Here is a 27,467-nt window from a genome sequence, read left to right as displayed (position 1 = left end):
TTATTATTATTTATATTTTTAGCTTTGCATTTTTTTCAGTGCACCCTTGTTCCCTGCTCATTTTGTGTGTTTCTTGAACTGAGGCGCCAAAACAAAGCAGAAACTTCGGTTGGTTCAACATTTCAACTGCTTGGAAATTTATTCATTCCCAGTCGCATAGACTTTGCCATCTGCATTTCCGTCTTCATTTGTCTGTCGTTTTGTATTTGAGCATTTCGGTATTTGAGTTTCGCCTCGATGCCACGCCTTCCGATTCCCGCCCCTGCTAAATGCCCCACACAAAAACTTTGTCGAGCAAATAAGTAAATTTTTAATTGAAACTCACATGGGAGCAGGGTGCTCAAGAAATTTGATAATTCAAATGGCAGACCGTTTAATATTTGATGTGGCTCACACCTCTTTCGCTGCCGAATTAAATTTCATTTGTCGAAATCAATTAAAATGCCTTTCAAAATTTATCACCTGCAAAAACGGACGATTTGCAAAATTGGACTTGGCTCGGCTACTTTTCGCCCTCGAGTGCCTCAATTACTCTATGGCCAACTTCAACTGCAGGCGAATGCAAAAGTTTTCGTCCTTTCGTCCGTCTTTCGGCATAAGTTAACCAATTTTTTTTTCTTTTGTATGCCATAGCAAAAGTTGAGGTAAGTTGTGCACTGAAGTCGAAAGTTTTCCCACACATCCGAGGAGAAGTGAGGGGTAAACTGCAAGTTCTGCATGGCAGAGGACAAATATTTTTCAACAACTTCTCAATGTTGCTAGTGGGTTTTGAATGCAACTAAATTCGAGCTGCAATCGGAGACTTTTAATATGGCAGGCACATACAGCTGGGGTTGAAATAATACGGCGTTTGTTCAATAAATTAAAAAAGCTTTAAAAAAAAACTATAGCTTTCATGTCAGAATTAAAATACAAAGCGATTTGCCATATATACCAAAAATATTGCTTTAAAGTACCTGATTTACCATAAGAAATATCTGGCCCTGTAGTACAACATTTCGCGTTCTAGTGCAAAAATTTAGAGATAATGCTTTGGTCTTTAAACGAAAATGCATACCCAAAATAAAAATGGAATAAATTCTTACAGCCAGTAAAAATGTTTTTGTAAATAGCTCTGACATTTATATGTGCAATTTTTAGAAAATATTTTACTACCACTATTATTTGGACCACACCTGTGGGGGAAAAGGGAAAAATGGAAGAGTTTGTTTTGCAAATTTACCCATGTCGTGGTTGCAGTTCTTACTTTAACAATCAGCGTTGACTAAATCAGAGCTGGTCTGTTGATGTTGCAGCTGCAGTTGTTGCTGCTGCTGCTGCTGTTGTGATGTTGCTGTTGTGATGTTGCTGCTGTGATGTTGCTGCTGTGATGCTCTGTTGTTGCTGCTGATTTATCTGGCGAGTGCGCCAAACGCATGTAAACAAGCGTCGGGGCAGGCATGTGTTTTTCCAGCAGACCCGCTGCAAAACACTCTCCCCCGCCGGAATAACCTTCCCCAAGCCGTAATGCGCTACACAATTTGGCAACGAGGACCTCTGATGTTGCCCACATAAGTAGGCAATGCATTTTTCGCCACTGGAGTTTTCGCCAATTGGGAATGTTTTGCGGTGTGGTGCTCACTGTGAAAAATACGCTCCACATACCAGACAAATGAATTAATATAAATAAATGGAGCTAATTACAAATAACTGTGTGTTAGTGCTACACTGTGCTTTTGAAAGGGCAAAACACAAGTAGGTCCATATCCTTTGCCTAAACGTGTTCGATATGTTTAATTTTAATTTCTAAATATTGTATAAAGTCCCCAGTTGCTAAGATATGTATGAAGAGATAAGTTCTATACAAACCATAATTGAATATAAATTTTTTTCTGTGTGTTTCTGTCTCTTTCTGTTTTACCCCTATTTTTCCCCTTATATATGTACATATATATGATTGTGTGTTGCTGTTGGACGCCCTCTAATGGCTACAAATTAAAGACTTCGGACAAAAGCTTAACTTTCATTAATCGCGGCAAATGTCAGCGCACAGATTTCCCACCAAAAGGGATGAAAAAACATGGAGCGAGAGAAAAGGGAGAAAGAGGAGAAAGTGGAGAAAGGCGAAAGGGGAGGCAAACGAGATGGGGAGACAATGCAGCTACAACAAACTATCAAAATAAATAACAGAACGTGACGGCAACGTAACGTGCCACATTCCCCCCCCCCCTGCCACGCCCCCCTAAAAGCTCACGCAGTCCCCTCTTGTGCCACACCTCCCGCTCCCCCCTTTCCGCCCACCACACAATTGCCACACAAACGAAACTTTTCAGCCACGAAAATTGCACATAAAACTTAATTAGTTTTTTCTCTCTCTGTTTGGCGAGTGTGTGTGTGTTTCGTGCTGTTTGGTCATTTTTATCATTTGCACTTAATTAATTAAGTTGTAGCACTTTTATTGCCGCACAACAATAGCAAGAACAACAACTATATTATACACATGTTAAAGAATAGTTGTTGTTAGAATACAAAATAAAAGAGCCAATCAAGAAAATGCCCGCAAGAAATATTTGGCCAAAAAGAATTTCATTAAGATTTCGTCAGTAATTACGAAAAAAACAAACTACAAAAATCTTTAAAAGTTGTTCTTTTACAAATCAAATAGTGATCATCTGTTAAAATAACTTAAGCTTAAGCTGCAAATTTTCATAAAGTGTATTAGGTAAGTGAAATGAAGTGAAAATGAAAATGAAAACACTTGCAGGTCTTGAATGCTTGATTATTAAACCGTAATTGGATTTGCTCGAGCAGATTGCGGCATAAATATATAATACGATATATCGCGGCAAGTAAGTTGCCAATAGATATAAAAAATTGATCAACTGCGGGTGCGCCATCTACCGGGCGTTTATGCGAAGCTGCCGTAAACCGTAAGTCGTAAGCCGTAAAAATTAATAGCCAGACGATGGGTATGGGTATGGATATGGGTATGAGAATGCGAATGCGAATGGAAATGGGAACTGGAATGGTGGATGGCTGTTTTCGACCTGGTCGTCGACTTCAAGTACGTGTAATATCAATAAAATTAAGCCGAGACAAGGGCCCAAAGCCAGACAACAGTGGAGGCGGGATGACTGGCTGGTTGGATGGCTACGTTGGTGCCTTGCGTGCAATCATAAAAACGCGACAGTGCCAAACAATAAGCTGAAAGCCTCTTACATGTATTTTTATGCCCCACCCACCGTCCAAACCGCCCAGTCACCCAGTCACCCACTCAACCACTCCACCACTCCACAACCCACCCAAACCAAAACTCAACCACTGCGATGACGACGCCGCCGTGTCGCTTCTAATGCGACTTGAAAAGTCAACGACATCCGCCACGGAACGAGCTGGGTTAAGGGGGGTGCAGCGGAGTGCAGAGGGGGCACCAAGGGGTTAGGGTGGGGGAGGGGTAGGTAAATGGAAATGGAAATGGAAGTGGGTGGCATGTGGGGCACCGAGAGCGAAAGGCTTCTAAATGCGGCGCGTCATTGTTTTGCCCTGAAGGAGCTACCAGCTGAAATCGTGGACCCGAAGTCCTGGTCCCCGATCCGCCACCCATTCCTTGATTTTATGTCACTGCACAGTGGTGCACATTTAATTAATTGACCTTTCAAATGTTGCTTTCTTATTCCTCGTTAATTTAGTTCAAGGGACTGATTTTAATAGGTTATTTTGTTATCTTTAATTGAGATTATATATATCAAGATATTAACCATCACTTAATTGTATTTTCTTTTTGACTTATAAAAATTTTTTTGAGCTTCAGTGAGTTTAGTTTATTTGCTTTAAATTAAGCAGGTATTATTAATTTGAGAGACAGCAACATGGAAAAGGCCAAAATTGATTTAAATGGCACTTTAATTAAGTGTTCTTGCAGATAGAGTTAAAGACTAATGATTTTACTTTCGAAGGTCACATTTAAGTATATCGAATAAAATAAGCTTTAAATTTAGATGTTTGACACAGATGTAGGCCAAACAATCATTCGAATATAAATAATTGAAAATTAAGGCGGTCGACTTAAGTGACAGAACAAAATAAATTTAGCTAGAGGACTGCTGGGCGCCGGGGAATCCAAAGCCAGTTGCAGGATTAAAATCGTCGGATGGAAGTTCAGATCCCGTGAGCTGCGGTGACGGATTGCAGAACTGCGGGGCTGAGATGCGGGTGAACAGGATGCCCACGCCCTCGATCATCGAGAGCAGAACGCCGCCCATAATCGCACTGCCGCACATGGCGGCCACGCCATTTCGCGAGCTCAGAATCCCACCGGCTATGGCCCCGCTCATGATCGAGTTCCAGGGATCCTCCTTCTCGCGCAGATGCACCAGGCTGCAGTCCACGATGCTGAAGACACAGCCCCACGAGGCGAAGCTGCCGCCGATCCTCGGCGATCTGGTCTTCACGGCCGCCAATCCTCCGACAAACCGATGTCCAAAGCCCTGCGGCGCATTCCGGAACCCCTTGAGTCCTTGAAAGAGACCGCCTCCGACGCAGCCCATGGCGAAGGCGCCGCCACAATCGTCGACGATGCGTATGGGACACGGTTCACGCGAATACTCCTCCATACTTCCTATATGACTCGGGCCGAAACTAAAAACTAAAAACTGATTTTTTACGCGTTCGTTTTACGCTCGACTTAACACAGGTTCGATGGGGTTTGGAAATAAATGTGAACTGAAGGGCGGCAGTACGGAGATATTAGAAAGCAAGAGACTCAGCCTACTAAGTTAACAAAACAAAAATTATAGCATTCAAAACTGTATTATTAAACTAATTTAAGGATTATTTGGCTATAGTAATTTATTTATATTATATTATTTTAAATTTTTAAATTTTATAAATTGAATTGAGTTGTTGTTGCTATGATTGCTATGTGTTTAGTATCAGTCGCTCGGATCATGTAGCACATCCGTGTAAAAAGGTACTTGGCCTAAATCTGAGTCAATGGATTAAGCTAAGCACCCTTATTTACATGCACAAAATTATAACCACTGATGAACCCATTTCTCCAGCAATTTTACAGGGGACAAAAAACTTTATACATCATCCAAGGTGCAAAAGTTTTTGGTGAAAAAGAAAACTTTTTTCAAACGCTATTTTACTATGGAATAAAAATTATACACAAATTACACAATTATCTCCTAAATTAAAATATAAAAATATATATATTTTATTTGGGAAGCCACAAACAAAATCATATTCTATTTACTTGAATTTACTTTTGAAACAAAATTAGCGCAATTGTAATTTCAAGTGGCAAGAAGTGGAAGTGGATAATGTGTGAATTAAAATAACTAGCTGCACTAACCACATAAACAAGTAGTAATTATAAGTATTACCTCTAATAAAAAATTTTACAGCTTACCTGTGCTTTCCTTTTCAATCCTTAAGTAAAGGGCATATCCCATGGGCGAACGGCAATCGATTTTGCATAGACAACCGACCAGTGTGGACTCTTACCGCTCCCTTCTTATTTGTTGTTGCTATTGTTGTTGTTGCTGGCTGAAGTGCTGCTTAAATATGAAAAACTAACTCGCAGCTGCTTTTCACATTTTCCTGCACTTGACACTAAATTCACTTTGGCCAAGTGGGTGCTTGGTGCACTTGGAGCGCACTTTCGCTTGACAACAAGCCCACCGGCAGGCAGCATCGCATCCTCATACTGATTCCATCCACATCCACATTCCCGTCCACATTCCCATCCACATGCACATCCACATGGCTAGCCAGACGGGCAGGTGCGCAACGTACGTACCCTATAACGTACGTATATATTTATTTTATTACTTAAATAAATTACAAAACGGTAGTCGGTTAACCAGAGCCAAAGCCGAAGCCAAATGGCCACCCATCCGCCATCCGCCATCCGCCTGCATAGTTGAGGAGCTTAGCGCATAATATATTGTTGCAGTGCAGCAGCAACATTCCGGCCAACAAAGGCAGCAAAATGTTTGCCGGAGCCGGAGCGGTCTACTCCTTCTCCGGATAACTTTTGACTGCCAAGTGCAGAGCTTCAGCTGCCGAGTGTGTGGCCCATTTGAAGTGTGAGGCGGGACAGGACATGCCAGGACATGGACGGTACAGAACAGAACAGAACAGCACAGCACAGCACAGCACAGCACAGCACAGGTGAAGCTACAACGGAAACGCAGCGCATTTCGAGTGCTAGTGCCGCCCGAATGCGAAACTTTTCCAGCTTTGGCCAACTTTACGGGCCGAAAATCCGTTTGCCTTTAGTCAACAGCCCCTTAAAAAGTTATGATCGCGTTGATTAAAGATCTCAGTTATTTTTGCAGATTTTTTCACAAAGCTATTTACACTTTCCGTTTCTCTAAGGATGCCGCATAAATGTGAGCTCATCAATTTCCACGATACAGTTGCTGTTGGCCAAGTAACCTCAATAACTATTATATATTTTAGCAAGGATTATGAACTTTAAATAATAAAAAAAACAATTTACTTATTGTTAATTTTAACGGAATCACTATGTTTAAAGTTTTGGGATACTCTTTAAAATAAATCAACAAATTTTTGTTAAACAATTTTTTTAGTTTTACATTACTTAACAAAAAAATTAGACAATTTTATTTTTTCAAAATTTTGGAAAAAATATTTTTTTCCTCACTATGTTATATATTTTTAATGCAGATTGGCTTTTATATTTATTTTGGTCATAAGACTGGTCGTTAGCACACGTACAGCAATTTCAATTAGCTTTTCCTTAAAGTTACTTGGTGCTGCAAAAATGTATTAAATTTACCTAATTTAAAATAAAAGTTATCCAAGTATTTGGCCAAGTCTTAACGTAATTTTTTTGAGCGACCCAAATCTAACATTAAGGTTTGCAAATAACTTACCATTTGTCTGCCATTTTGTCGCCTATTTGCCCCCAAACCAAGGCAATGAAAAACTTTCACAAGCTGGCTTTCAATTCTTACGTATATTATCTTGTTCAATTTCAATTTAAGTTATTTCTCTATTTACAAATGAACTCCGAATGGGGGTTTTGTTTTGTTTTTTTGGGGGGAGGATTCTACGCACACGGTATCTCAAATTACATGTAGCTGTCTCAATTATCGGGTATATATGCTTGTATATATATGAATTGTATTTGTATAATCGTCATTTATAGTTTCGTATAATATGCTTATATATTTCAATATTGTTTCAGTTAATTTCGTTGAAAGTTCTCCATTTGATTACATTGCCAAAGAACGAAAAAAAAAAACGTTGTGTATTTGATGGGAAGACCAAGGTGGCTCTCCACGTAAATGATGGGGCTACTTGATCCTTCAGCCGTAGTAGTTGCCCGGTGCCTGGGTGGGGTAGCCCTTGGCTCCGCCTTGCGAGGAGTAGCCATCGGAGGAGGAGGAGGAGGAGCCGCCGCCGCTCCTGGATGAGGGATTCTCGCTGAAGAGGCCGCCAAAGTTCTTTGAGCTGAAAATGTCGCCCAGTCCGCCGGAGCCACCGCCACCTCCGCCCTGCTGAGCACCTCGATTGGAGTTTCCACCGCTGAGCAGGCTGCCCAGGAAGCTGCTGGCACCGCCGCCACCGCCTGCATTGGCCCCGCCGCCCGATAGAACGGATCCCAGCAGGCCTCCAAGGATATTACTTCCGGATCCGGATCCAGAGCTGCCGCCGCCTCCTGCCGGCGAACCGCCGCCGTAGCCACCGCTGGGCTGATAGCCACCGGCCTGCTGTCCACCACCTCCACTTGCACCGCCGCCCTGAAGTTGCTTGGCTATCTGGCCTGCAATGATTCCAGAGACCGCTTGACTCACCGCCGGATTCGAGAAGAAGTTGGAGAAGAAGCCGCCTTCTTTGTCTTTGGGCTTCTGGGCACCGCCACCATTGTTTTCATAGCCCGGAGCGGGTGGCGTGTAGCCAGGTCTGGGCTGGTATCCGCCGGGGGCAGCTGGCTGATAGCCACCGGGTTGGTAGCCGCCATTGTAGGGATTGTAGCCACCACCGCCACCGTTGCCGCCAGCGCCATATGGGTTGTAAGGCGCTGCACCACCACCATTGGAGTTTGGTAGACTGGGGTACAGGGATTGGCCGCCAGCCGAGAAGCCACCACCGTATCCGCCGTTGCCTCCGCCGTTGCCACCGCTCGCAGCACCGCCGTAGCCAGCACCGCCGCCCGCATCCGCATCCGGCAGCGGGGCACTGGGGGCATTCGGGGCATTCGGGGCGTATGCGTTATGGCTCACCTCTGATCGGTCAGCGAAGCAGTGCAAGCAGTGCAAAGCAGTTAGCCACAAAAGCGGGGATTTCAAATGAAACAAAATAAGGAGAAAAGAAAGAGACACAAAAACAAAGAAAAAAAGAACACAAATTAAGTAACCAAAAGCAAAACAGGGGTAAGCAAAAATGGTTAATGGACAATCAATGAACTTAGCTTACGTTTATGATCAATAACCGTACCGCTTGTTTTTTCGTTTTAATTCTACACAACTTTGAGTTTGTCCGCCCGGGCTTATTCTAGTTAAGTCTTCGCTGTAGTATATTAAATATAACATCTCTTCTGTCCATACACATTTATATAGTATATATTTAATGCTATGTACAACTCTTTAGTTAGTGGTTTTGATTAGTAAATACTCGAATACTTATTGTTTGCTCGTTAATTTCCTCGCCGTATCTGAGAGTATGAGTCGATGTGGGTCAGGGTATTTTGTTTAGTATTTGTGTATCTTAATTCGATAAAATGATTTCAGTTTGGTTAATACTGGTCGTACTGTTTACATGGTTCCGGTTCAGAGATTGCAAATTAAGTTAGCAATAGTTGGTAGTGTCCCAAATCAAGTGTGTGTGTGTGTGTGTATGTGTGTGTGTGCAAATACAAACGGACGGAGTAAATATGCTCGACATGAGTGCTTTTTATCCGGAATTTACAGCGACAAAATCGTTATGTTTTCTTGGGCAGCTTTGAATTTCTGGAACTTTGTGTGTTTGAGTGTATGTATGCGCTTGAAATGCTTCACAATTTGTGTTTTGTATTTATTTTTTGGTTTTTGGCTTTCGATTTTGTAGTTTTTTGATTTTTCTGGCAGTTGGTTAGCAATGTAAATGCCTTTCTGTGAAAGTTTTTGTATTAGTTTTTTTTTTTTGGTTTCTTGTCATTTTGGGAGTTTGCAGCACTTACAGCTTAGTTTTCAGTTTTTACTTTAGATTAGTTTTGAACACCTTAGGCTAGCTTAATTCTTTTGTTTTTTTGTTTTTAAAATGCCATTTAACTTGCTTCAGTGATTATTTATTCATATTCGTAGTCGTACAAAAAAAAAAAAAACGAATCTGATTTGACCGCAGCGCACTTGGTGCACCGCCCTCGAATGTAGCTCATTATGCATTTTGATTGACATGCGTATCTTGTATCTACAACTCTATCCATCTAAGTATCTGTATCTGTATCTGACTGCAACAGCAGTTGCAGCAGCAGCAGCAGTAGCAGTAGCAGTAGCAGCAGCAGTAGCAGCAGCATCAAAAGCCCTGGATCCGCCGGCGTCTGACCGCAAATTCGAAACATCAACAAAAATGAAATTAACATCAAAGTTGCCCAACCAGCCATGCATGTATCTGTGCGTGTGTGTGTTTGTGTATCTGTGTTGTATATTTGTAGCCATGTGTGGCGGTTAGTCTTTGCCCCCTTTGACCAGAGGCTGGCTGTCTAAGCCCGAAATTAAATTCCAATTTAATTGAGCTGCAAAAAAGAACACTCCCAGGGGCCGGCGAGCAGTTCCCCTTGACTGATAGTCCAAAAGCACACACAAATGAACCCGTTCGCACACCCATTCACTACAACACACTCACAAGCTCTCGCCGGCGCTCTCCTGCACAATATTAAATTGAAATTACGTATTCGCAGTGTGGGCCAGACAGCAAAGGCGGTCGAGCAAAACAAAAAAAATGCGCAAACACGTGAAACGAGAGACGGCAAAGCCTTGTGTAATTAAAACACAAACCTTAAATTGTTGTGGAAAGCTACGAAAAGCAATCATTATGTTAGGAGATTTCATATTTTACTTATATGATTGCAAGAACACAAATTTGTGGACTACCAAAAGTTATTAAAATAATTGTCTCTTTTATCCTGTCAACCATTAAAACGTATACTGAAAATTGAGTATGCAAGGCTAGACAACAAAGCTGGCCGACAAATAGAAAGTTCATATTTTAAAATCATATCTTTAGAGATATCCTTGCTGTATACGAAGTGTTGGTCATTATGCAAAAGCTGCAAATAGGGCTACAAATTGCTTACAAGTTGTGTAAACAAGTTGAAAATTAACTCTTTATAAAAACATTGACTTCATAAGCTCAAACGATTAAAAGTACTTGTGTTTGTGACTTTATATTTCACCATCGAAATAAGTAATTCCCGCATAACTAGCTGGCTGGCTAACTTTAAAATCTTAAAATATACAATTGCTATGTCCACTGCCGCTGTTACTGTTTTTACATTTTTCTTAAGCCTACGACAAATAAAAATGTTCGTAAAAAATGGGAACAAAAATCAGAAGAATATAGAAACTAATAAAAACAAAAAAATGAATTTACAACTTTCAGGCGAGCTCCCATTTTCACTTAATATTTAGCCTAAGAATTACTTTTCCAGATAACTGCCATGCATTTATGGTCTTATTTTATTTTATATATTTAATACATATATAAGTAGTACGATCAAAAACTAAACCAATTTTAATATTTTTTCTCAAATGAGAGCACCTCTTTTGATTTGTTGTTAGTAGAAAGTGAAAATGGGTTCATTCCGTGATGGTTGCTTTGAACTTAAAGCATATTTTCAGGGGGACAATTTGCCAGGGGTCGTCGTGTTGTGGCCCGTGCCGCTCCTGCTGCCGCCTCAGCTTATTACGTGTGGGGCAGGAGGGCCAGGACGAGGCATGCGACTAGGATCGCAGGTCTCCCGATCCCCATACCGATGCCGCCCAAGCTGCCAGCTGCCGAGGGATGGGCCTGGGTGCGCCGGTTGTAGGGGTTCTGTTGATTCTGGTTCTGGTACTGCGGCGGCGGCTTGTTGTACATGTTCGCGTTGGAGTGCTGGCTCTGAAAGCCCTGGAAGTTGCTGCCGTAGGGCGCCAGGCCGCCGCCGCCGCCGCCGAGGATGCCCAGCGTGGAGCTGGGCAGGCCGACGCCGCCGCCGACGCCGCCGTTACCGCCGCCGCCTCCAACGCCGCCGGGCGGACCACCGGTGCCGGTCGGCCCGCCGCCGCCGTAAAATGGCAACTGGCCAAAGACGAAGGGCGGATTGTACGGGTTCACCGGCTGCAGGCCGTGCATGGGATAGCCGGGATTGAGGACGCTGCCTGGATGGTTGGGTTGGGGGAACTGCTGGAACGAGGGCGCCGACGTGGGCGAGTTGTACGGGAAGATGGGCATGTTCGGTATGACGGGCATGTGGTGCTTGGCCCCGAACACGTAGTGCGGATCGATGACGCCCGACGAGGAGGAGCCCGCTGCCCCCGCGTTCCCATTGCCGTTACCGTTGCCATTGCCGCCTTTGTCGCGATCCCCGTTTCCGGCGTTACCATTTCCGTTCCCATTCCCATTTCCGTTCCCATGGCCGTTGCCGTTGTAGCCATCGCCTCCGCCTCCGCCATCGCCGCCCTGTTGCTGATGGTTGTTGTAGGTGTAGGTGTTAAGCGTGGGATTCGATGAGGCGGGTGCAAAGATGTTGTTCTCGGGTCCCTGGCCCAGACTCGATCCTGTTAGTGGTTAGTAGTTGGCAGTAGTTCGATGGCACACGTGACACGCGGGGAAAAGAGAGCGGGTTTTCTTGTTAGCGTTAGTTTTGGATGTGGCCATGTTCCCGCCCCAGCCTGCCCTCCCTTCAGCTCCCTCTCCGATCAGCACAGAGAGAAATGTCATTTTTAACTCAAGCAACGGTCAAACTTCTGCCAATAACAACTCGAAAAGTGGCCTTTTGTGGCCATTATTTAAATGTATCACAATTCGAAATGCTTCATAATTGCACAATGCAGTAAAAAAAAAACGAATTTTGTATTTACTAGAAATAATATTCTCCAGTTTTTAGATAATGGCAAAACAAGTGGATTTTACTTTACATTTTTAAGAGATTAATTTGAAATAGATTTAAAAAGTTAATTTATCTAAAAGCACAGTACTTTACTCTTGTTATTTATTGAACTATAAGTCTTTCGAAAAGATAGTTTTCCATTTATCCATTTGCCATTTTTGAACACAGCTGTACATTTAGAGACTGTGTGACTCTTAATTCATCACACAAAAAACTGTGTTTACGATTCAAACTAAAGATCAATATGGAGATTTTGTATAATGATTGAACTTGGAGTCGTATTTGTGCCAAATCACGTAATAGTGCTATAATAATTATAATTATTTTTTAAATTTGATATTTGTATGGCTTTGGTAGAAGATATATTTTTGTGTGGCATAAATATATATAATTGAGCTGGCATGGATATGCCCTTTTTCTCTTTGTGCTGTGACTTCCTAATACATGCAGAAGTGGGCGGCAGAGAGGGGGAGTGGCAGGGGGCGGGTGGGTGGTTAGCGGTCGAATATTTGAAAGCCTTTAGCGAATGAGGCGATGAATGAGCGAGCGAGCGAGTGATTGATTGATTGATTGAGTGTTAGATTGATTGAGTCAGCATAAGCTCTCAGTGTCTTGCTGTGTGTGTGTGTGTGCGTGTTTGTGTGTTAGATCGCCATTTTACATTTGGTTATATTGCATATATGTGTATATAGGTAAAAACGATCGCAAACTTAACAAAAACTTAATACCAAACATAAAAAACAAAAAGAAATTCGAGAATTTGGAATTACATATCCTTGCAGAGTATTTGGAATTTTATGAGACTTAAAATTAATAGAACTCTGAATTTATAGGTGATAGTGACACGGAATTAAAAAACGACATTAAATTGCATAAAACTAAAATGTTTAATTTTTACATTATGATCTGGTAGTTTTATTTAAAAAACATCATTAGCTAAAAATAAATAACACAAATAAATCAGTGATTCTTTCCTGCCTAAATATAACAAAACAGCTTTTAATTAAAAACTAAAAATCAGATCCTAGATTCAGACTATTAAGTGAATATTTTATAATCAGAACCTAGAATGTGTTTTTATCGAAAGGTCGAAAGATCGGAAGGAATTAAATAAGAAACAGTCTTGGTTACCCTTTTATATACAAAAATCTAAGCATTGTCCCAAATATTCGGGCAATAACTGTCTTTTAAAAAATAAAATATTCTCCACTCTGCAGGAATATTATAATCTTCGGCGGCCGAAGTCAGCTTTGTTGCCCCCACACATCCCTGTCTATAGCCACAAATCGTTGAAATTTATAACTCGTTTTGAGGAACCAAAAAGAAGTGGCCGCCAATAGTAAATCGCAAATCGCCGGTCGCCAAAGCCCGAAACACGATATACAAAATACGCAATACGCAATACGAGACACGATGCCAATCGCCTGGACAACTCCCCCAGGGAAGCGCACAATGAGTAATCAAGTGGGGGATTCCAAGCTAAATACCTGACGGATTGGCCGAGGGATTGGCCGCCAAGTTAGGGCTGCTGTTTGAGGCGGACGATCCTCCGCCGGAGCGCCGCTTGCAGGTGGGATAGTTGCCGCAATCCTTGCCATCCCGCTGGTTGTAGCTGCACGAGTCGCTGGTGATGACGCACTCCTCGGTGGGCAGGCAGCCAATGTCCCCGCATCCACGGCCGTACTCTTCGCCCGCGGGAAATTCGATTAGGTTCAGGGTACGGGGTTCATGGTTCAAGGTTCGGGGATTGCGGATAACGGGATTCAGTGTGTATAATTGTGTGAGTGTGTGTGTGTGTGTGTGTGTTGGAGTGGGTCAAAATCATACGGAAAAAAAGAAAATACAAATTATAAGCCTGCACAAAATTTGGGTTATCTCCTCTGGCTTCAATAATGTCAATGATGGGGTGGGGGGTTGATGAAGGCATGAAACGTTCACCACCGATCTCGTGGATCAGTGTTTATCTCGGGGTTACTGATTATACAATACAACAAATAACAGGGAGGCGGTGGCTTTAAAGGAAAACGACAGCTCACCCCAAAAGCCCCCGCCGCCCGGAATATCACGTATACGTACTCGAGTAGGCGTCCACGGTGTAGCCGCAGCTGGCGAGGACCGCTAGAGTCAGCAATGGCAGTCCCAGCATCCTGTTGCTCGATATAGATGCCCCGCGCTTTTGTCAAAAGTCACTACAAAGTACAAGAAAAATACATTTTCTCAGTTGGCCAACAATAACACAAGAGTTTATAATAAGTTTAGCTTTTCACAATTTGTCGAGAAAAAATAAGCTTGAAATAACCTGTCAAAAGTACATAGCATGTTTACCAAGCAATTCGGTTTTCTGTTTTGATTTCAATACGCTCTGGTTGTCTGCTTTGTGGTATTGAAAAATAATTACTCAAGAACACTTTTAGTAAGCCAGTTGAATTTAAATTTAAATTATTCTTGAGTAATGTTTGTCGTAAACTTACAGTTTTGATGAAAGCTTCAGGGTACTTCAATTCGAAATATATGTATATTTAATAGAGTAACTAAAACCCGAAAATGTGACAACCAAAAACATATAGTATTGGCTCTATATTTAAAAATTCTCTGGCAACTCTTAGACTTGTCCAAAGACATCCATATCTAGATGTTCTCCACATTTCGTCTTTTTTTTTTTTTGTTTTGCTGTCTGGCCACCGAGGCCTTACAATTGCGAAACGCACTGTGGCGAGACAGCTGCCTGATTATTATTTATATGTTGCAGCAGAGCCAGAGGGCTGTACCCTTTTGGCAAGCCAAGTTTATTTATCACATTGACAGCTGGCTCAAGTTCATTGCGGTCCCGATGCGTCACAGAGAGAAATGAACAAGTTGGGGAGGGAAAATCGAGAAGTGCGGAAGGGGAGAGACCAAATGGCGTCGCATTTGTTTGGCAGAAAAAGTCGAAACTCGAATCCCCGCATGATACCAAAGGCGGCTGTGGGAAAACCTTTATCCCCACAAGCAAACCAACTTCTTCGCGTTTGAGAGGAAGTCCCAGCTGTAAGCTTGGCAAACCCAGACCAAATAAACCAAATAAAATATTTTTATATAAAAAGGTAGGAATTAATAAATAATCTGATAAAGAATAACAAAGAATACAAGTTTCAAAACCAAGTATTGAAAAGAAATTTCCAAGTATTAAGCAAAAAAAAAACATTAAAGACATTTTCGATGGAAACTTATTTTACCAAACATTGTCCTTTTGGGAAACAGGAGCAAAGTTATCATTATAAAACAATAAAAACCATTTAGCTATACACACCATAAAATTCATGAGAAAGCTGGAAATTTCAAGTTTCGTTCGCCTTTCATGTCATCCTTCAAGTACCTAGAAAATCGTCAACTCATTCCAGTCAGCCCACCTGGAGCAGTCACTCCATCACAGTCGGCCCCTTCCCTTCCACTTTCCGCCTCCGGGCCCTTAATCAATTGCCCTTTAGAGGGTAAAAGAAAACGAACAGCAACAGCAAGTCGGGAATATTTGCCGCGTTTCAATATCAAACAATTTCAAGAACTTTTTCATAATTTTCCGTTCTTGGCCGCTGTCCACTCGTAACATTTCCATATTCAAATTTCGCAAATGACTTAGCAATTTAGTCGGGGGACACGAGCGGAAAATGTTGCTTAGCCGTGGAGGATGTGGATTCAACGTTCGTTTATTTTGATTAATTTCGAATTCCGCTTAAAGATTTTTGTCATTTTTTGCATAAAATGGAAATTCCTTGGGAATGACTATGGCAAATGAAAACGCATAAATTGTTCGTCTGACTATGATTTGTGCCTGGCTTCATTTGTTTTCGGATCTCCCCGCCTACGGAGATATGCATGAAGAGGCCCAAGAAGACGAACAAAAAATACTACAAATTTAGAGGTGTGGTGTTTCCATAATGTAAAACCACATCTGGTGGGGTAGCATAGGGTAATCTAGCTATAACAAAGTGAATACATTTCAAATATTACAAATTCAATTTATGTTATTAGTTAAAACCAATGGAATTCAAAAGCAAGGTAATTAAATGTCCTTATAAATTTAATTTATTTTTGTTTTGCCAAGTGTTCCCTTTGATAAATCTAATTTTGGTTTTTAATTAATATATTTCGTTGATTTGTGCTATTTTTGGTTGCTTTAAAAATAAATATATTTTAACTTAAAGCCGAACAAATATATACTAAATTAATTTAATGCTAAACAGTTTCGCTTTTAAAGTTTTTTAAATCATTGCCTACTTTTGAGGGCTACCCCTTCTGGCTCCGGTGCGCAAGCAGTTCATGCACGCTTCCGGAAGAAGCAGTTCAGCAAGCTGTGCTTCCTGTTTGCCGTGATATTCAGTGAAGCAGTTCTGAAGTCATTTTAGTGGGTAAAACAGTTAAGCCCGAATCTTCATTTAACGAATAAATATAAATTTTATAAACTCAATAATATTTAAGAGCGACGTTTAATGTTTTTTCTTAAAAGTTTTCCTCTATCCAGGGTACCTTAACCGTCCAAAATTTTTGTTTTAAAGAGCTTGCGCCTGGCTGCCTTCATTTCAGCTGTCTTGCCCGCAACTCGACTCGACCACTGTCCGTCCATCCGTTCGTCCGCTTGTCCGTCCGTCCGTTTGTTTGTCCGCCTGTCCCTGTACATTTGTCTGTGCGGGCCACGTCCCGGTCGACGGAAGCCAAAAGTGGAAATGCATGATAAATGACACAAGGTTTGCCTCTCTTTTTTTACCACTGTTATTTTTTGTGTGTGCTGTTTTTTTTTCGTCAGCAGCAGCGAGGGGAGGCGGGAGGGGGGGGAGTAGATGGTCGCGTGGGCGGACCTTGTACAACAACATGAAGAACGAGAGCGGCAACAACAATTTTTATTTCAAGACACAACACACAGAAACACAAAACAACGATTCTAGGACAGCGAGAAAGTGAGCAAAAGGGGGGTCGCAGTACGAAAATTGTGAAACGATGACGTCGTAAATGTTTTGTTGCAACATTTTTCTGTTGTAAACGAACGAAACAAAAAAAAAAAGCAAAACAAAACAAGACCGAAAAAGGAGCAACAGAGACAGTTAGATACGGGGTGCGGAGCTGAAGAAAAATGAAGTAAAAACAGCAAAGCAAACTGTCCGCGAAACGGAAGCGCAAATAAAACAACTGCAAGGGGTGCCCAGCCAAGCGGCCAGTGGTGTCGGAAAAAGGCGGGGCAGAGGGACCAAGCGGGTGAAGTAAAAAAAAACAAGAGAATAAAACCACGGTGATTTCCACTGTGCGCTGCCTTGTAAAGTACTTTTTGAAATATAAGCACTCGTCACTCAAGACACAAAAATTTTTAAATACAAAATATGTATAAACACAAATAGTTTTATAGTTTGATAAATACGGAACTAAAAAATATATTTTAGTTAATATTTAAACAGCATGAAAAAAAAAATGTTTTTTTTAAATCGGCTTTAAAATGAATGGAATTAAGAACTTTTAGAAAGCTTAAAGCTAAACAATACAAAAAAACTTAGTTTTAAGTTCAATAGTTTAGTGCTCATCACAATAAAACTTTATAAAATTCTGAATACCAAATTAATTTTATTTTATAAAATGTTATTTTTGTTATTTGTTTAAAATAAATAATAGTCTTAGCAAAATACAATTTTAAATTATTATGCCACCATATTTTTTCACCAAAATAGATGTTAAGCTAAAGTCACCTCTTCTTGGTTGGCTGTTAGCCACAAAAGTGTTGTAGTACACTTACGAATAACTAAATTGTGATGTGTTTACCTTTATAGAATGTTCAACAAGCTATTTTACTTTATTTAAAAGGCACTTCTTACTCAATACCTTTAATAGTGTTTAATATTATTAAGTTTTCGCCAGACATTTTTGTAGCGAACGTAGCGAACTGGACTCCGCCAGTGTGGCCAAGTGACGCTATAAATCCAGGCCCCACCCATTTGACCCACCGACAACAGGAAGGAGAACAAGCCACACCAACGAGCACCGCCCAAGGGAAAGCGGAAAAGCGAGGAAAATGGGGAAAGGCGGGGACTCGGAATGGGGAAAAACAGCAGCAACGCCGCTTCAACGCTTGGGTTCGCAAGGCATAAACCGAAAATTCACACTTGGTTACTTCCTTCATGACTTTGGATATTATTGTGGTTTATGTTAGTGCTGTCACTTGCCCGACGGCATGCCACGCCCCTCCCCCTGCCGCCTCCTTAACCCTCCGCTGCCGCGTGATGTATGACTCCATGAAATGCGATATATTCATGTTAAATTACTTCTTTTTTTTTGCAGCCTAGGACCAAAAGGACCAGAGAGGCGACATCAGAGAGCGAGAGTCGCTGAACAAGTTTAAAACAACAAAAGTGCAAAGTTTGGCGCCAGTTTGAAATTGCAATTGCAATTGAACAAACAATTAAAACTTTTAAATATTGTGACAGCATTTTCACAGTTAATTGCACAGGCCAACGAGCAGCTGCTGCCTCCGCCACTTTCCCCACTTTACCCACATTCCCCACTTACCCTTTTGCCAGCCCACCGCTCTTTCATTCCTTCATTCATTACTTCCAATTCATTTCAAAAACTTGTCCCAGTCCCCGGGAAATTCCACAGTTTGCCCTTTTGGCCTGCCAAAATAGGTGCAAAAAAAGTTGGTCGCTTTTTATCTGCAGTTGTTGCAGCGGCCAACTGACAAACTGACAACCATTTGTCATTAGCCAAAGGCGGTGGAGGCGTGCCCAGCCATATGCTTTTACACTTAGATAAAAACTAAGCCGCGAATTACATTTCAGTTACATTTGAGGAATACATTCATATGATTTTTGAGGGATGAATATTTCCTATCTAGCAAAAGGCAAACATACTTTTATTTAAATAGGCAAAAGTTTTTTATTTTAAATTTCAGAAAAAAATTATATTTATCGGTATAGACTATAGAATATTTTTATTGAAAAATTGGCTTCGTACCGTTTCTCTTCAACTTGCAAAAACATATTCAAAGTAAATTCTCAAAAATCTGGATTTTATTTAACTCTGAGTGTAGCATTTAAACAAAAAAATATCTAGCCACCGAGGGTGACTTTAATTAGCGAACCCACGACGGGTTTGCTGATTTTTCAAAATATTTCGGTTCGGCTGGCGCATTTCTGGCTTATTAAATTCCGTCCGCTAACTACAAAAAAGTGGCAAAGCGCAAAAAAAAAATCGAAAAATAGGAGGGCGACAAAACGTCAAAAAGGTATCCCATTCCGTCCCGTTCCCTGAAAAAATGTCAATTTGTGGCCAGAGCAGGCTCCGGGCCAGCAACGAATCACAAAAAGGCAGGCAACACAAATATAAAAAAAAAAAAAAACGAAATGCGATGGAAAAAAAATACCGGAAGAAGGAAAATCTTTGTAAGGCAGTTAATTAAAAACTTCACATAAAGAGCCAAAAGTGGGCGGGCGTGGGTCGATGGGGGGGCGTGGCATGTGTGCTAGGAAAAGCGTCGACAAAAGAAAAGCTGCCAAAGAGTTTCCGACTGCAGCCATAATTAAAAAAGTCTGGAGCCAAAATTGAAACCCATATTGAGAGCGGTTCAATGGGGCGTATGCGTGATTTGGGCCCCACAACGCTTACGCATTCAATTAGGTTACAAATTACTGGCCCCGAACAATCGAATGATGTATGGGCAGCAGCAAAATGATGGCCTCGCATTTCTTGGCACTCGCCATTTTTTATTTTATTTTTATTTCGCAGCGTGAGAGCAACGCCATGTGGCGCTCCGCTGGAGTATCGTGCACTGCAAGAAATGAGCAACGAAATGGATTATCGATTTGGCACAAGCATAAAAAAAAGAACCACCTTCATTAATAACTCAATTTCTTAGAAATCTTAGCAATTAAAATTGTTTCTTACTATTTTACTAGAAAACTATCAATATATCTGCATAAAGTTATTAAGTTTATAATATTTTAAAAGTTACATTTTTGGCCAACTTTTATATTTTTCCCTGTTTAAACTATTTGTACATTTAAGATAAGATAACATTATCGTTAACATAATACATTTAGACAAATTAAAAAACGAGTAGCTTATTTTTTTGTCGAAGCAATGAACGACATTAATACCTTTATAAATTGCGCAAATAGTTAAAAACCAATTTAACCAAAACTTTCTATGATTTTATTGCTTCATATATCAAAATGTTTTCGTTTTATTTGATGGTAAATGGATATAAATGATGAAGCTGTGTGACTAGTGACAACTTTGAATATACGTTTTTCTTGTTTGTCATGAAATTAATAAATTACAAATATAAATTATTTGGTTTATTTTGCTCAGTATGTCAGGTGCCATACAGCCATGATGATGATGATTGATTTCGTTAATTTAGTTGAGCAGCTGAGCTCGTGGCAGGCCATGAAAAATGCATGACACTCAGCGATGGCTGGTGTTTGGTGGTGTTTGGTGGAGCGGTGGGTGGTTCAGTGGGTGGTGTTTGGTCACTGGCCACTGCGATTGAGTTAATCTAATGACCAAAAGGGGAAAGCGATGTGGTGGTGGAGCAGCAGCTGCTCCTGGACTTTACATCTCCAAATAACTGGCCATTGAAAACTGCTGAAAGGCACCACTCACATGAGTAGTTTTCAGGGGTCAAATGTAAGCGAACCATTCGCCCAACTGAATGGTATCAGATACCGATGCGATTTGGGCAAGGTCTTAGGGTTAATGCTTTGTTTGCTCATATAATCGGAGAACCGTATTCCATTTAATTGGATATCAATGAATTTATGTTTAATGCGTTTAAGACAAGGAGTTTGGCTTTACTTTATATACTTTTAAAATAAAATAAAATTGCCTTTCGTGAATTTGTTAAGAAAGTAATAGCTGATTTCTTTAATTATTGTTGTAAATCATTTGAAATTAGTATTAAAGTCAGCAATAAATCAACACAAAGGCTTTCGGTCTTTGCAAACCACTTTTGCAAGCAACAAATGTAGTTAGAACCACTTCGTTGACTTTTTGCAGACAATCACTGGATGATTGCTGGCCCAAAAGAGTTGTCACACAACATAATGAATCGGAGGGCGCCAGCATCTCCGATGTGGCCCATTGTTTCGCCACTATCCACTACTATCCGCGCTTTATTTTTCGATCAACTTGAGGAAACTTTTGGAGGACTCTCCAGTCGCTCGCGCTCCATCGACTGGCAATGAGTGGGCTTGGGATTCGGTTGGGAAAACTATCAAGTGGGCGGGGCTGCCTTGTTGCTCGCTCGCTCGCTTAACCCTCGAGTGCCCAGGGGGGGTTGGGCTGTGGGTTACTCAAAGCGGCCTGGGGGCGGAAATGAATGTTATTTATTTATGTCGCTGCGGCATGGTTGTTGGCGCTGTTATTTGTTGTACTTATTAGCAGTACATAAGGATAACTATCAGCCGGCGGCGGGTGCACTTCTACCCGGCAAAGTTTCCCTGGTAATAAAGTTTGCCCCAGCCTCTACTTCTATAGTACTTCTGCCTCGGCTTCAGTTTCAGTTTTAGCTTCAGCTTCAGCTTCGGCTGGAGTCATGTAAATTTCCCTTTAAGCTATAAAATGCACAGCAGCTGGACTCGCTTCTCCCCTGGTCTTGTTTTGTAATCATTTCATTTCTTAGTCAAAGCAGCCAAGGCGGAAGTTATTATTTGCTAGGCAACTGCATAACTGCTAAAAGTACAGACACGCAAAATGAAGAAAGGAATGGCAAGAACTAAGGGCGAGAGGACGACAGGATGACAGGACGAAAGGACGACCCAAAGGACGAGGAATGAAAACAATTTCTGCGCTGGCGACGCGTTGCAAACGAAGGCAGCAAAGTAAAGTTTAAATTGCAGTTGGGCGAGAGTTTTAAATTATGTGACCAGCTCTCACTCTCTTGAAGCGCTTCAACATCTTCAACATTCTTTACTCGGCTAATTGCTGTCCCTGGAAAATCACACACCCGCCCATTCGATGCACTTTAGCCACCCGCATTGCGTATACGCCGCGTATATCGATGAAGTGTAGAGTGTTTGGCAGGAGATGCGGCCAAATCCGGTGATTCGAGGAGTCGCCTGGCGCTGTGCTAAATGGAAAATCCACAAGCCCCAAAGAGCCCACTGAGCTGAGGCAGATGAGCTGGAAATGGAGCTGCAGTTGTCCTCCAACGGACCAACTCCTCGAGGCTCTGCACTCGAAAACGGCACACTGGCGCAAAAATTAGGTACCCGAAATTAGGCATAGAATTCTAATTCGAAGCCAAGGGCAACAGGATAACAATTATTGTCATTCTTAAATATGCCATACGCATGTCTCATTTCATTTTTAATTGTCTTTATTTAAAAAAAACATTTTAAATATGAATTTGACTATTTTCAATTGAATTATAATGTCTTTTTTAGTAAGAGCTTATTGTTATCAAATCAATTGGTGTTCAACTATATATTAAGGAATACCTTTCACGCCATATTAAATATTTAAATATATATTTAAATATAGTGGGTTAAGCAAGAATAACCGTTTTTAGTGTTTAGCCTTTATTTTTTACGCAAGTGCTGTGTCTTTTCAAATGTTTTCTGATCGATTTGCCAACTATAGAGCGGTTTTTCCCTAAGTGTCCTGCCGGTTATCCTGGTTATCCTGGTTATCCTGGTGGTTTCTGGGGGTATGTTTATTGAACACTGAACCCGGGGATCTCCGGATCCTTTTACCCAGCCAACAAGTTGCCGCTGTAATCCACTTAAGTCGTTGCCATAGCTGCCAATGCTGCCAGTGTTGCTGCCGTGCCGCTGATGTTGCTGCCGTGCCGTTGGTGTTGCTGCTGTTGCTGCTGCTGTTGTGCATCGACATTCCAGATGCTGGGCCGCCGACTCTTTTGTGCTCCGGAAAGGCAAGGCAGAGGGGGGGGCGTGGCATTGCGATTTGCATAATGCCAACGGACGGGTTGGGTGGCAGGGAGTGCCAGTGGCAGTGGCAGTGGCAGGGCCAAGTGCACAAAAGCGGAGGAATACGAGCACTTGAGTGCCGGAGAAAGGCCGAAGGAGCAAGGATAAAGGACCAAGGACCAAGGACCCGGACAATGGGCAATGGCCTACGGCACAATCCCCTGTGAACCCCTTGCCTGGCTGTTTATATTTTATGGCATTTTATTTACTAATAAAGTCCTTATGAAGTCAATGCCAAGGACCACGCTACGAATCCGGGCATAAATCATGCAAGCGAAACTCCATGCCGATCATCAACTCATTTCGTTGCGTAATTGAAATCCTTTGACAGTCTCAAGCTGATTTAATTTATCGCCGCAATTTCCAATTTAATTGAAACTGAAAATTGAAATCGGAAATATTTATGCCCAACCCCAAACCCCTGCCGAAATCGCGCTCAAAATTTAATCAAGCGCCAAAATGCGAGCCAAAACTAAACAAAGTGCCAGTCAAAGGGAACGTACACACACACACACACATATATATATGTAATTTATATATGTATATGTATATGTATGTACATATCAGTATATGAATGGCTGGCACGAGTGTGCGTGCGTATTAGCCGGGGTAGTTGCAAAATTAATTAAGTTGAGAAAATGTCAACGCTGCTGCTTTTGGCTTGACAACGCTGCTTACCAACCCGTTGCCGTCCCTCTTGAATATTCCCCCCATATATACCCCCATACCTTTCTACCTTTGAATACCCTCAACAATGGAGCATATATCCCCACCGATCTTTTCACGTGCCAAACAAGAATACATTAATTTTTTATGAAATTCCGGTTAAAGCAGGACTATTATGTGCGAGCTAATATTCAGTTGGTTTTTACTGAATAGAACGGTATTTGCGGATTACCTTAATTTAAGTTTTCATTTATACATTTGTGATAGAGATGTTCCTATTTCAAAAATCATTATATATTTAAATAATAATAAAACGACATTAGATTTTGTGGCAAATCATATTTCAAAGAATTTAAAGCGATTTTTAAAATAATTGAATATTTTTATAATTTCAAATTTAGATTTGAGATTTATGGTTTTATACAAAAATATAAATTTGTTTTCAAATAAAGATCGCAAAAAACCAATTATTAAGAATATAGTTTAAAGTATAATCCGAAGTCTACTCATAAGTTACTTAAAAATAAATCAAGAGCGTTGAGGTTTTTTAAGCTTTCCATCTTTAAAATCATTTAACTTGTTCATTAATAGATTCAAAGTTTTCCAGCTTTGATATTTTAGTTAACCAATTTATTTAGATTTATATATTTTTTGGTAAAAGAAAATAATTATAAATGTTACAATAATATTTGAAAAGGAACAAAATTGTATTTTTGATTTGGAAATTTGGTTTTTCTTTTTGTTTAGTACCTTTAATAAAGGGTATTCGCCGTTCTATTCCCGCCACTTACTCCGCAGCAAATTGACTTTTCGTTCTGCTTGTTCCCATTTTCTGTTTCGTCGCAGCCATTTTGTGCAGCTGCCTGCATTTTGGGCACGTGTGTGTGCGCCCGCTTCTTCCTCCTTTTATCCTTCAGCCTTTCGCCATTTTTAATATTTTTGCTTTTGTTAAGTTTCCCACACGGTCTCTTACACGTGTGCACACATATTCCCACACCTGCTGATTTAATAACGCGTCGTTGCAGAAATTTGCGGTTTGAATAGCTGCTAACTTTATTTTATGATAAGTTTATAATGCCCATGCCCTCACCACATATATAGATATACATATATATGTGTATACATATATGTATGTACATTGTACAAATATATGGAGTTGTGTTGGGAATGGGAATTGCAGCTGGGGCATACAAAGCGAAAAAATCAAATCATCAAGGCAAAGCCCCTGTGGCAGCAGTCACGCTCGTAAAATTTGTTAAAATTGCACTAAAATGCAGTTCCCGCAGCGGCAAAGGGAATCGCATTATATATTTGTTTGCCCACGCCCACGTGGCGTATGAGTGACGCGGCAGGAGCAGCAGCAAAAGCGACAGCCAAGGAAGCACCCTTGTCTAAACTTCCTAATTTTCCTTCACTTTTTTTGTTTTTGTGTTTTCGGCAAACTTCTCTCGATTTTCGTGAGTAGGGATCCGCTTTCGTCGACTACACAAACAGCAAGTGAAAATTTTCAATTTCCCATGCAAAACTGCCGCACAGCTCGATAGTCACGCACACACGAAGGCGGAAGAAAACATGGCCAAGGAGGGGGGCGGGGCACCAGGACATCAGGACATCAGGACGTCGGAAAATCGGTGGTCGGGGGTTGGGGGTTGGGGGAAAAATGAAAATGATGATGTCGCCCACGGACCTGCCCGCCGGAACTGATTCTATTTGCCCGATAGGCGACAAAAAGTCAAATTGTGGCAGCCAATTAACAGCAGCCATCCCCCCTGGGAACGGGTATGGGTTAAGGGGCAGGGGCAGGGGCAGGGGCAGGGGCAGGGGCTGGGGCAAGGGAGGGTTATGGCAACAGGGGGGTGGCCAAGAAAAGAACGCCAGCAAACAAGTCAAACAGAAACGGGCAAAGTGTGCAAAGGGTTCGTGGCAGGAGGCAAATACATGATCCAGGATCAGGACGCAAGGGTTAAAGCCCACAAGCCGTGACGCAAAAACAGACAATACTTAAATGAATTCGATTCAGCACATTAATTAAAATGCTTTAAAAAAATTGTAATATTCAAGAAAATAATAAATATTCAGAACATTTATTCCGAAAATTTTATTAAACTTTAATAAATTGAATATCAACATTCTTAGATATTTGCACGTACCTAATTGGTATATGAATAATATATATTGATTTGCATGTACTTAGCATTTTCATAAAACCATGTTAATTTAATCACACACGAAAATAACAATATTGGTTTTAGTTAACTTACATTTTGAAAGTAGGTCACTTAAAACTGAATGCAAAATGGCAAATTTTTCTTCTAGATTCTCGAATTTTCCTTACCTGAAAATAAATTAAAATATTTAAAATTTAATGCAAAGCAGTTATACAAATTCCAAATATAAAAGATTTATTTATTTAAATGATTGTTAAATTGGACAATATCCTTTATATATTTATAGAGTTTATTTAAATGTTTAAGCCGGTTACTTAATCCTTTCAGTTTCAAATATTTTTGTAAATTCTTTTAAAATTGTTTTGGGGTTTCTCAACTGATTTCCCCATTTTCCGCCGGATATTGGACCACAGCTCCTCAAGACATGTGCGTGTTTCTCTGTGTGTGTTTTGGGTGGCCCCTGTGATATGGACGTGCCTGCGTCCAAGTCTTTCGTCATGCCGAGATGAGCTCGTTTATAAAGTTGACAAAAGGCGTTCCCCAGTTCCGATAATCATCTGACAGTTTTTGCGCTATCAGCGACAACACACACAGAGTGCGCGAGGGAGATGGCAAGAGCTAAACAAAAGAAGGAGACGGGGCTAGCATGCGGGAAAGAGATGGGGCGACTAGCCCATGTGAGAATCGCTTTCCTGTTGAACACTTTTGCTTTTGTCAGCATTGCGGACAAGATACAAAATTTCCCATTGCCAAAGATGACTAAGGGAAAATCTCTCGGCAAAAAAAAGGTGAGGATATGAAAATAGGAAAGGCGGAAGGATGGGAAAAGGAAAAGGGCTAGGGTATATGGAAATGGGAATGGAAATGGAAATGGAGGAGAAGTAGTTCTAGCCCTAGGGGACGCTGACCCGCTAATGAGCCGCCAAAGTATAAAAACTGCGACAAGGGTCGTACGCCAACACCACCCCGCCCCGACCCGCCGCGCCACGCCACGCCCCCTTTTCGGGGGAAATGGGCGCAAGGCCAGGACAACAACAAAGCCAAGAAGCAGCGGCAGCAAAAAACTATTCCTGCAGCTCATTAAAAAGCCAAAGGGTTGAAAAAGTGAGGGGTGGCGCCACAATGCAATATGCAAAACAAAGCACAACAACAACAACAACAGCAAATTGAAACTAGGCTGCCGCAGAAAGAGACAGGAATAGCGGTGAGCGAGCGAGACGCCACTGCTGGAGAAAGTGAGCAAAGTTTAACAATTGAAATTGAAATTAGTTGGCGAGCGTAAAAATTAGTTGTGCGCCAATTAAACGAAAGTCTATTAAATTGCTTCTGCTGCTGTGATTAATATTTTGCTGAGACTATTAATTAGATGACAGAAGGCAATAAAATATGGGATTATGCGTTTCACAATAACTTCCAAGGAAAAATCCTGCTGAAACACTTGACTTGATTAATTGAATTTGTTGGCAAAACAAAAAAAACAAATTTTGTAGGAATTTCTTCTTAAAAATGGCCAAAATGTGACCCAAGGATACAGAACTGACTGTTAGGATATCGTTTTCCATCACTTTCTGTCTGCTTTCCAGCTAATAATTTTTGCCTCAATTTTTA

General features: G+C 41.2%; 2 protein-coding genes across 4 annotated transcripts in view; both read right to left on the bottom strand.

Annotated features, from left to right (window-relative positions):
* Positions 1 to 3,913: 3,913 nt before the first annotated feature.
* LOC128260920 (mitochondrial import inner membrane translocase subunit Tim17-A) lies at positions 3,914 to 4,731 on the bottom strand. The gene has a single exon (XM_052994271.1). The coding sequence runs from the start codon at positions 4,590 to 4,592 to the stop codon at positions 4,068 to 4,070; it is 525 nt and encodes a 174-aa protein (XP_052850231.1). The 5' UTR covers positions 4,593 to 4,731; the 3' UTR covers positions 3,914 to 4,067.
* Positions 4,732 to 6,948: 2,217 nt separating this feature from the next.
* Positions 6,949 to 27,467, bottom strand: part of LOC128260962 (uncharacterized) — an 83,688-nt gene continuing 63,169 nt past the window's right edge. Inside the window, exons 2-5 of one of the 3 annotated variants that reach the window (XM_052994340.1) lie at positions 25,953 to 26,026; positions 14,159 to 14,271; positions 13,570 to 13,767; positions 6,949 to 8,239 (exon numbers count right to left, since the gene is read on the bottom strand). In XM_052994340.1, coding sequence (XP_052850300.1) covers positions 7,320 to 8,239; positions 13,570 to 13,767; positions 14,159 to 14,228 — 1,188 coding nt within the window. In that variant the 5' untranslated portion in view covers positions 14,229 to 14,271; positions 25,953 to 26,026 and the 3' untranslated portion in view covers positions 6,949 to 7,319. Of the gene's footprint in view, positions 8,240 to 9,149; positions 11,751 to 13,569; positions 13,768 to 14,158; positions 14,272 to 25,952; positions 26,027 to 27,467 lie in introns of those variants that run through there. The other 2 variants (XM_052994341.1, XM_052994342.1) reach the window with 2 other exon arrangements.

The sequence above is a fragment of the Drosophila gunungcola genome, assembly GCF_025200985.1.
Source record: "Drosophila gunungcola strain Sukarami chromosome X unlocalized genomic scaffold, Dgunungcola_SK_2 000046F, whole genome shotgun sequence".
In the NCBI taxonomy this organism is placed as follows: Eukaryota; Metazoa; Arthropoda; class Insecta; order Diptera; family Drosophilidae; genus Drosophila; species Drosophila gunungcola.
This window is presented reverse-complemented; position numbering and strand designations above follow the sequence as displayed.

What these genes read in the sequence shown, in the direction of transcription:
- LOC128260920 (XM_052994271.1), bottom strand. Translation starts at nt 4,592, where the DNA reads ATGGAGGAGTATTCGCGTGAACCGTGTCCCATACGCATCGTCGACGAT.